Source organism: Oratosquilla oratoria, chromosome 30 (assembly GCF_046742065.1).
Source record: "Oratosquilla oratoria isolate Oo_2021 chromosome 30, ASM4674206v1, whole genome shotgun sequence".
In the NCBI taxonomy this organism is placed as follows: Eukaryota; Metazoa; Arthropoda; class Malacostraca; order Stomatopoda; family Squillidae; genus Oratosquilla; species Oratosquilla oratoria.
In genome coordinates, this window is record NC_134806.1 from 51,189,538 (window position 1) to 51,200,904 (window position 11,367).

Here is an 11,367-nt window from a genome sequence, read left to right on the forward strand (position 1 = left end):
AACTCTTGATAAATTTCCTATAATACCCTGTCAATCCCAAGAAACTTTTATTTTTTTCTACATTGTTCGGAATTGAATAGTTCTTTACTGATTACACCTTTGAATTCACTGTACTAAGTCAATGTCTGTCTATCCTGCCGCAAATAAATGACACTGCCCTCCACCAAAGCAATTGCTTTATTGTGCTTCAACAGCAATCCAACTAAGCTTTCATCCAACTCAAGACAAATAGTAGGTTCTAATTCATTCTTGTATTTCTCACAAATACGTTTTTTCCTGAACGTAACAGACTGATGAAATTGGGGATTCCACCTCAGTACCCTCATTTAAAATCTTAATAGGTCTTGTACAGACTTGTAAACATCCTATTTGTGTACTTTTTCTTAGAACTGTCTTTATTCAATAATATTTCTACCGTGTTCTTGTGTGTCTTATAATTTCCCGAGTCCAATTCCAAATCTTTTATGCTAATTGAGTCTGGGATGGTTAAAGTATCAGTCTACAGTGACTCCTTTCAACTGCACTTCTACTATGTTAATTGTTCTGGAGTGTAATAACTTCGACTTTATTACGCCACCTTCCACAATTAGCAAAGCTTCATTTGGAGTTCATGAATTCTGAGTAATTTCTGGGATTTATTAAACACCCGAGTCGAGTTCACTTTACGAGACTTTATTTTCGGTTTGTTTTATCTGTTCTTGAATGGACCGCTCTGCTTCACTCTCATCCAATCTAGCATTATCTTATATATTTCCATATGTTCTCTTATCACAGATACTAGTTCTAAGTCTGGTTGACTTAAAAATGGAATTAACTGTGATTTCAATGATTCTATGCCCTCTTTTCTCAGTTACAAATTCCATCAATAAATACCCTGGGGAAACATATTCTACAACTATCACTGGAATGTGCAAGTACTCATTTCTATACAAAATTATATCTACTTCTATCTTACCTAATGTTTTTAACTGACTTCCTGTTACTCCTTTCAATGAGTAATGGATTGGTTCCAATATTTTCACTCCCGGTTTCAATTGTCTTAAAACTCTGCTAGTTATGACTACAGATCCCGTATCGATATTTGAATAGGTTTATTGAAAACTTTACCCGCAATGAGGGGTCATACAGAAGTCCTTCCGATTGTTATAGTCAATTTACAATTGTTTTTGGTGTTTGTGTTTCCTTTCACATTTCTATCACTCTTGTCCTTAACACAATACTATTTGTATTTCCATGGTTACCTCTGTAGTGTCGTTTTGTGTCTGGGTTTTTCCCTCTGTTTCTGGCTAAATACGAAAATTTGGCATTGTTCTACAACCCTGTGTTCTACGGCCTACTCTCTGGTGATACAAACAGAAAGGTGGATTTCTACAATGATACTCATCATGAGCCTCGTATTTGCAGTTCCTACAAATAGTCTCGTAACGCTCTTGAGCTTTATGCCCCCAGGTATTGCAATTATGACATTAAAATTTAGCATTCTTTGAAGTCCTTCTAACTCTATGTAAAGATCCTCTGTTGCTGTAGTCACTCCTAGAGTTCCTTTGGATGCATTCTTTAGTAGCGTTGGTTTCGTCTCTTGTTGCCAGCATTCCTGGCCGCCATTTTCGTTTAATACGTCTGTTTCTACTTTCTTCACCTCACCATATTTTTCGTATAGGGGGAATGAAATGTTTGTAATTTTCTTTTCCTTGAATACCGGTTAAACGATGTGCTTCTCAGAGGTACATTCTATGAATCCCGTGAGAACAAATATTGTCACGCCCAAAGGAATATCTGCAGTGATGTCGTGATTTCTTTAGTCAATGATCTGTTGACTTTATATTCAAGATCCTCCCCTAAGGACGTGGTCGTGCACTTGTGAACCAACTGAATGTTCTCCACTCTTTCTCCAATCAGATTCGTTGTTACAAGTCTATATACATTATTGTTTACTTAAGCAATCTCGAATCACTGCATATCTTACTTAGGTTACATGTCAGCAATAGGAATCAGGCCCCGGCTATTTTTATTACTCCAAGTGGAGAGCGAAATTATGCAAATACTCGTTTACGAACTGTTGTTTACCAAACACCCAACTCTTAAAATTGATATCTTCAACTACCCCACTTTTTACCTGTCTTTCTACCAGCCTCTTACACCCACCCCGACAGATAGGTTCAAGCGGTTCAGTGATGTAATTGGAATAAATAAAATATGTAGAAATAGATAGGAATATATTACAAATGTATAATGTGCGAATTCAGAGTCGAAGGTTCCATCACAGCAGGAACACAATGATGGGATAGGGAGATTTACATAAATTCACAGATCGATCGATCATGGCGATCGAAAGAATTTTTCGTAATAGGTTATAGGAATACGAAACTGTCTGTGAATGTGATTGTGGTCAAGTGTGCTCTCTCCCAACGATAAAAGAAAATTATGTAACTTGGTTAGTATAGGTATTAGGTTAAATTATCGCGTAGGAAGTGATACCTAAACAAGGGTGACCAGTTAAGACATAATACCCAAGCATTTCATCCACGCCATTTGGCGTTAAATCAGTACCCCCTCCTTAGCTACTTCTGTTTTATGAATAATAATCCAGAATAAGAATTTCGATTCATTCTTAACAGTTTAAATCAGCATATATTTGGATAAGAATACCAAGGGAAAAGATACGAACATTTTTGTATAGCATAGAAGCGTTATATTTTTACCCCCACGTCTGTGCTTATGAGAGTAAATGCATAATACACGCATATTGTAGTTGATTTTTACACTGAGTACAACTGAAGGAAGTAAATGTATATTAGAAGTGTGGATAAGAATCACAATATTGTCGTTTCATATATCAGTAAACCAACTTATATAAACTTGAACTTAACCTGGTTTTCGCAAATATTTGCAACATAAAAACGGCCTAAAGGAGGAATGGAATAAAATCGTGTGTTGGTCACAAGCTACGTGTTCAAATATATGTATATTTGTGATTGGGATGGCAGCGAAGCACGATAACCATCTCGTGATTATCAAAATAATCCGACTTTACGTAGGAATTCCCAATCAACATTGTAGATATATTTGACAAATTGTCATCCTCATACGTGGTGCTTGGAATTGAACACGATTTTATGAAGGCGTACTATACATCTCGCCCATCCATTCAGTGATAAATCTATTGTACTCATAGTTACCGAGTGTGACACTACATATTTGGTATAGCAGTGGTAAGATTCGTTATACTGTATATCGTAGTTGACATTTTGGCACTGCACTTACGTTGGAATATATATATATATATATATATATGTGTATATATATATATATATATATATATATATATATATATACACGGAGTTAAACACGACAGCATTTTGGCACTGGTTAATCTTCTTACTGAGATTTTCAATTTTCCTCACAGTAGGTCTCATTTCAGGAGGGTGGGCAAATACAAGCCTTCCAAATTCTTCCATATTTAATTTAACGTTTCGACTTCAGGGAGTCATCTTCAGAATAGTTACAAGAGAAAAGTCACAATTTTCAAAGCTACATGATTCACAATTGACAATGGTGTACAGACAACATGGGTTTAAATATGGGCCGCTTGGGAACGGTGCATGGTTCGTGACCCGCTATGTAGCCGGGCACTACGTCTTGGAAGGGAAGGGGGAGGGGGAGGAGGAGGGAGGGGGGGGAGTCAGGTAAGGTAGGTCTTCTCGCTGGGTCACCGCGCTGGTCATGTGGGGGTTGGTGAGGTGTAGGAGGGGGAGGGGGAGAGGAAGGAGGTGGGTGTTGCTGTTGTTGGGCTCCAAATCTCGTGGAAGAATTAAATAGCGGGATGGCAGAAATCATATTACATTGAATATTAATAATTGGAGCTCTCTCCCTAATGTGGATGGCTTCAAGCATTTTTAGTTCCTTAATTTTGGCACAGTGTGCAACTATCCTGGTGTTATCCACGATTGTCTTCCTATCGATTAAAGCCTGGTGGTATTGGAGGTGGTGTTGTTTAATTGCTCCTTGTTGTAAATGTAGGGACAACCATCTACTCAGTTGGCATGTCGTGAACCCAATGTATGAAGAATTACGGGGTGCGCAGCCCCCAATTGTACAGCGATATTCATATATGACATTGGTTCTCGATGATATGCCGCCATTGTCAGACAGATTGTTTTTCACAACAAGGGAACAGGTACGGGGGTTGTCATAGAATATGATAACTTTTAAGTTATCGTAATCACCTATTGGCTTACAATTTCTATGTATGATGTCTTTCATGTGTTTCTCATCTTGGCAGTACGAACTACAATAAATATTCTGGTAAAATACAGTAACGGTCTTGGCTTGGTCCGGTGTATTCACAGCAACTTTACGTTCTAGCAAATCCTTAGTTACACTATCAAAGTCTTGATTACACTATCAACATATGTATATATCAACCACAATTCACTTTAATTCTAAGCCATCAACATTGAGAAACTCCCAAGTAGAGCATGTCCCACAGTCTTCATTAGCAATTAATGGGGGTAACAGATCCTATCCCTAATGACGTATGAAGTACATTGTTTGTAAATGATCTCTCAGTATCTTTTGTTGCTACTTGGATGTCTGCTGATGAAAGGAAATTACAACTAGTAGTCAATAAAATAATAAATTGGGCAGGAAAGAAAGGTCTTACAGCATACCTTGTGTTGAAGAAGAAGAATGCTTTTTAGGTTTAATATTTGATAGAAAACTTACATGGGTCCCTCACCTCACGCATATCATCAGGACCAAATGTCTTAAGGTCTTGTACATTCTGAAAGTATTGTCAAATACCCATTGGGGAGCAGACAGGTATTCTGTTTTGAAGACACATAATCTCTGTTGATTTCAAAGTTGCTCTGTGGTTGTGATATATATTCCTCTGCACCCTATCTTAAGACTCCAGACTCAGTTCATCACTCTGGCTGATTGAGGCTGGAAAGATCCTTCTTGAGTTATACTACAGGACCTCATTACTCCATTAATGGTTCAGAATACAAAGACTTCCAAACTCAAGGGCTTATGCTGTAGCCAATAGATATTGCCTCAATAATTTCTATGAATGACACTCACAACTACCCCATCCTTTTAGCTTCAGAATCAAGAAGCTATTGGAATATGTGAATATCTTAAGCAGTGGCGATTCTAGGGGGGGGGGTTCAGCTACCCCCAAGTTGACCCCCCCTTTTTTTTTCTTTCTTTTTTGCATATCCTATTTTTATCTTGTCCAAAAACTTTTAAGAGTGATTGTACACAAAAATGAGATTGAAATCACTTATGGATCCGTGTTTGGTTCTGTTCCGTTTTGAAGCTAGGATTATTTAGTCTTTTTGATGTGACTTTCTTTTCTTGCACACATTCCATCTTTACCCAGGTGACTTCGTCATTAATTCATTCATCTACACTTCTGTTTGGAAAACTATATTACAATCTTCCCTATACCCCTATTTTTCTTAAATTTATTAATGTCAGTTGACTATGTGCCCTCTCAACCTGCCTTCATATCTCTATACATGTAATGAGTTTTGTATGTATATTATATATATACATATATATATTCCTGAAGTCCCCCACCCGTGAAGGTTCATTCTGCTTGCAACTAACCTCCTATGCCCCCTCAAAAAGGATTACAAAGGAAAAGGATTACAAAGGCGGAGCATGCCAACAGGAGACCTTTTGATCCACATCTAAGTTGGCCCTGAACTGCCCCCCCCCCCTTTCATAGTCCTAGAATTGCCACTGATCTTAAGAAGTCCAGTATGCAATTTTACTTATTCATTTACCCCGGCATGGAAACTACTGGTTATTTCTGTATATATTTCTGAAGTTTTAAGAGATCTGATGAAGAAATGAGAACCTTGTTTTAAGAATAATCTGTCCAGAACACGAACACAACATCTGTTTTTACTGATGGATCCAAATTTGATGCTGGTACTGGATATGGAGCTTTTAGAGAAAAATATAAATGTTGAGGAACACTTCCCATACTAACTCCAAATTATACAGTATTATAACTACCCTACAACATAATGGTACCTTCCAGCATTCTAGCTATGTTGTATTCTGTGATTCAGAGTGTCTTGCAGTCGCTAGAAATCTACAATGATAACCACCCATTAATACAAAAATATTTAAAGTGGGTCTTTTTACATCAGTGCAGAGAATTACAATTTCATTTTGTTGGGTTTCTGCACATGTGAAAATCAATGGAAATAAAAGGGTAGACCACTTATCCAATTCAGCAGTACCAAATTTGATGCCAAGATGATACACTCTACCATAATGGGACTTTTTTTTCCCCTAGTATCTTCAGACCTATCAAGAATATATGACAACAGCAATGGAAAGAGGTGGAACACAACAAAATGAGATAGATCTCTAAAATCATACACCCCTGTGAGTACAATAACATACAGCCATATGAGATTAACCCAAGGATTCCTTATGAGTGATGGAAATGCACCATACTGACTGTGATGGCTGCTTGTCCCACTGAAGATTTGACATTCACTGGTTAAGTGCTCATCCTGACAGAACTGAGACCAGCGTTTATCACAGTGCAGAGATGTTGATTTGGGCACTGATATGGATTGTGATAGTGTTTTTTGATATATTAAAGAAGAAAATCTCGATTTTAAAGGATTATAATGACTTTAACATATATCAAAGATATTGGATACCTAGTAGAAAAAGTATTCTTTATTCTATTTTCTTTTTTTTAAACTTACATTTTTTTATAAATATTTGTTTTTCTTTTCTCGATAATCTTATTTCTTTCCCCCTTAATTTAATGTAAAACATATTGTATTCTATATCCATGACCCTGGTAGTCATGATGTCAGATCCAATCAATCAATCAATCTCCAGTGTGGATCTTCATGTGACGCTTGAGGGAGCCTTTCTGTGAGAAAGCTGCATCACACGAGTCACACTGGAAAGGCTTCTCTTGTGTGTGGGTCATCATGTGACAATTAAGATGACCCTTTTGTGAGAAAGCTGCTTCACACAGATCACACTGGAAAGGCTTCTCTCCTGTGTGGATCCTCATGTGACGTTTAAGTTCAACCTTAGTTAAGAAAGCCGAATCGCAGAGGTCACACTGGAAAGGCTTCTCTCCTGTATGAATCATAATGTGATATTTCAGGTGATTCTTTCGTGAAAAAGCAGAATTACACAGGCCACACTGGAAAGGCTTCTCTCCTGTGTGTGTCATCAAATGACGTCTAAGATTACCTTTAATTGAGAAAGCTGCATCACACCTACTACACTGGAAAGGCTTCTCTCCTGTGTGGGTCATCACGTGATTTTTGAGGTAACTCTTTTGTGAAAAAGTAGAATCACACAGGTCACACTGGAAAGGCTTTTTTCCTGTGTGGGTCATCATGTGACATTTAAAATTAGTCTTTCATGAGAAAGCTTTACTGCACAGGTCCCATTGGAAAGGTTTCTCTCCTGAGTGGGTTATTATGTGATATTTAAGATGACTGGTGAGATAGCTGGTCCACAGATGTCACATTGGGTCTTCTTCATTGTATGACATATTTAATCTATAGATATCTGATAGTTACCCTCCTGGAAAAAGAAAAATTAATTTATAAGGTTGACATCTTACTCTAAGATCATGTAATATTAGGGGCGTGGATTTCTCATACACAAAACAGTTCATACTCACATACCATTGTATCCAAACAGACACTTTGTACAAGCCACCTAACATAAAGTAGGTAGAAACACTAACATATACAGTGCTATGACATATTGCATTCTACTTTTTCATTAGAAATGCACTGAAAATCATCCAATAGCCACATGCATATTCATGCCACCACCGTGGCATCAATAACCATCGAGACAGCGCATGCATCCACTCAACCCTGTTTGTATAAATAGCAGTCATGGCTCATCAAGTCAGTTATCTAGTCACAATCTAACCTGATACAATAAATGGTCTAACCAAAGTGCTTTACTCTATGGATCCACCTTCAATATCTCCACAACTATAACCAGAACTTTTTTCATCTGATGGTTACGAGATTTGGGAGGCAGGAATAGCCCAGTTGGCTACGACAGTCATATTTTAATATAACTCCATAACATTCCACATCTGAGCTCACAAGACTTGAATCTAAACATTCTAGGAAGGTTCATTCAGTTCATCTCATCAGATTCAAACAGGAAATGCAAGTCACATTGTTCAAGATACACTGGTAAGTGGTTACCTTTGTGGAGGTACCATCCATATTTTTTCTTGTCATGTTTAGTAACTGTCCAATTGGTCATATGCTAATGCCCAACCCAAGTCATACTGCAAAGATCATTGTCCATGGCAGCAGTGGTATAAAACTACCAAAGATTCTTCCAACTAGCCTAAATCAAGACTTACATAAACAAAAAAAGACCCACAAACCCATACAGAGCCAAGCCAAGCCATGCAGCAAACTGGCTCAGGGCAACCACACCATGTAGCACCACTGCAATTTAAGGAAAGGATGTCAGGACAGTAGAAAATGTTGTAGAGTTTCTAAGATGGAACCAGTTGATTACAGTTGATGTTTACTGGAAGAGGCCTTATGAGGCCTGTGACTCCAGTGTGGCAGCCTGATTTCTTATATGGTGGCTGCATGCAGTGTTAATCTGTGCCCTATAGTTAAATTTTTGTTCTTGTTCTTTCCAGAATTTGTTGAGCCTTGCCTCAAACTTCATGACTACACAATCTAATTTTTTGTTGTCGTTCCCTAGACTGTCTGTCCGAGCAGTCCCGTCTCCCCAAGGAATGCCACAGCCGAAACTGGGTTTTCCCACAAATCCTTTATAGAGTGTATGTTGTGTTGTTTGCGTGCATGATTGTGTATAATGCGGTCTTCCATTATGTGTTGTATGGTATGGGGTGAAGTGTTACATCCTGGGCAGCTGTTCACAATGCGGTCATCCAGCTGCCACATAATCTAAGTTGTGAAGAGAGGTGTGACTTGACCTCCCAATAATGGCATATTGCAAATAGCAAGGAGTATACAAGAACTTGGATCAATGGTATGATCCTTCAGGCATCCCAATAGTGTTGTAAAGGCTAAAAGTATACAGTAGAAGCCTGATTTAGCAAACTAATTCAGCCAAGGGAGGGTTCAATGAATAAATGTTTCAGCTATTTGTAATTGATGCCCTATTTAATCTTATTTTCCATATCAAGTCTTTCCTCTAAATACCATCCAAGAAGGACTTCAGAAACTAAATAACAAAATATGGAGTTTAATGGAATTACATTCACTAATGCGAGCTTTCCAGGACATTCCATTAATTTAAATTAAGTTCAGCTTCCTTAAACATTGCTTCATTAAATCTGGCTACCCCTAAATGTACATACATACATACATATACCAAGGCTTTTTCCCCCTTACAAGGGAGGTAGCCAAAAAGGGAAAGGCATAAAATCATGTAAATTTGTTAAATTGGGCTTCTACTGTAGTACAATTTGAAAGATGACCTGATAAATTCAAGGCGAATCAGGGGATACTAACAGACACATCTGATCAAGGTGAACTGTGAGAGGATGTAAGCCATGGCAAATGAAGTAATCAACAAGTCTTTGAAGTTAGTACGAGAGGAAATGTTAAAAATTCTTGGATTAAGAAAGATGTTAATGAACAGAAACAAGCAAAGACACAGAAGCTCTGAGAAGAAGCCAAAGTAAAAAATTAAACGAGGACTGAAGAAGAAAACCAATTTTTTTGGAGAGTTGTCATTCAGAATGTGAGCAAATGGTTAAAAAAAAAAAAAGCAGTATTGCATAGGGAGCACTATGAAAAAAACTGAAAGTAGTGTATGTTAATGTTGATGGTTTACTACTGGCTAGGTTGGAGATAAATGACTATTTAAGGAATAAATGAACCTGATATTTTGTTTAGTGGAGACCAAATTCCTCCAAAACTGTTATCTACAGTTGGGGAACAGTAGACACACCTGGAGATGAGCCACTGTTGTGAGAAGATGATATTAAGATGGAGGAAGCAAATCTGAGAGAAAGCAAGGGTGATGCAATCCACCTGAAAATTAAAGTGGAAGGGCAGATTAGAAGAGACTTCATAACAGCATATGTCCCCCTCCCTTCCAAAGATAATCACCTAGAATGAAGCTGATTATCAAGAACTTTCATTGGACACAGCTCTTCACCTAAAGAAAACTATTGAATAAAGTAGTAATTAAGTCCTCCTCGGAGATATGCAGTGAGGTTAACTGGGAGAATTGGGAAATAAGTGGCACAGCAGATTCTTGGAGAAATACCTTGTTAAGTATAGCAATGGAGAGGACAATGATTCTGTGGATAAAGGAAGTGACTCTAGTAAGAGATGATATTTCCACAATATCTTCTACTAACCAAAGAACTATACCAAAGTCCAGTATCTATAAGGTTACACAAGGTAAGGTATAACTGCTCATACTATAATGCAATGAATTATGATTAACCTCTTCAATATGGGCCAAATTCTCGCAGGCACCATCAGCTGCCAAATGTATGATGGTTCATCACAATTCTCGCATTATAAAATATAAAGTTACAGTTGTATTACTTGATCTCTTTCACTCTGAATGATAATAATCACAGAAAATATGATCAAGCTTGTTCACAGAATATGGGGGTCATTGAGCTACAACTACAAAATAAATATAACCAAGACGCCAACGTCCGCATATTATATACACACTCACACCTAATGACGCCTAAATAGGCCGTCATCATATGGTATTGTTTAAACAACGTGGACTTATGGAGTGAATATTAAAAAAAAACATCACTTGCAAGAATATCAGTAAGTGCAGTGAAATCAGAGATTAGGCAGTGACTACGACTACTATCTTTACATTTGCTGATTACTTCATTTATATTGGTATTGGATTCAATTATTTGTAAAATTATTATATACTGAAAAATAAGATAAACACTCACGAATTCAAATAGAAGTCACACGCTTACAATGCACAACCAAACACGTAATAATCAACAAACTAAAGGATAACAAACTGTGCACCTCAAAATTAGTCGAGCTATGACATCATATGTAAACAAACAGTGAAAAAGTCCGGAGTAGCAGTCGCCTTATGTGTTCCCTTTACAAAGGATTACAAAGGCGGAGCATGCCGATAGGAGACCTTTTGGTCCATAACTAGGTCGGATATGAAAATATATATATATATATAAATGGTAAAAGATAGATAAAATAAAATAAAAATTATAACAATATAAATAACAATAGATAAAGTAATACATAGGTATAGTTAAATGATAAACAAACAGGTAAATAGTAAATAATAATAAACTGACAAATAAATAATAATAAATAAAAATCAAGCAAATAATAAACA

At 37.2% G+C, this 11,367-nt stretch overlaps 1 protein-coding gene across 2 annotated transcripts; it reads right to left on the minus strand.

The window, feature by feature from the left end:
* Nucleotides 1-1,882: 1,882 nt before the first annotated feature.
* On the minus strand, nt 1,883-11,054 carry LOC143041202 (uncharacterized). Of its 2 annotated transcripts, none has more exons than XM_076213043.1 (2): nt 10,952-11,041; nt 1,883-7,581 (listed from the first exon to the last, which is right to left on the minus strand). In XM_076213043.1, exon 2 carries the CDS (start codon nt 7,391-7,393, stop codon nt 6,866-6,868), a length of 528 nt encoding a protein of 175 aa, XP_076069158.1. In that variant the 5' UTR covers nt 7,394-7,581; nt 10,952-11,041; the 3' UTR covers nt 1,883-6,865. The 2 variants fall into 2 exon arrangements, 1 of the variants encoding a protein (XP_076069158.1); XR_012967799.1 differs by lacking the exon at nt 1,883-7,581 and adding an exon at nt 9,797-10,049 and having other exon boundaries at nt 10,952-11,054.
* Nucleotides 11,055-11,367: the final 313 nt, after the last annotated feature.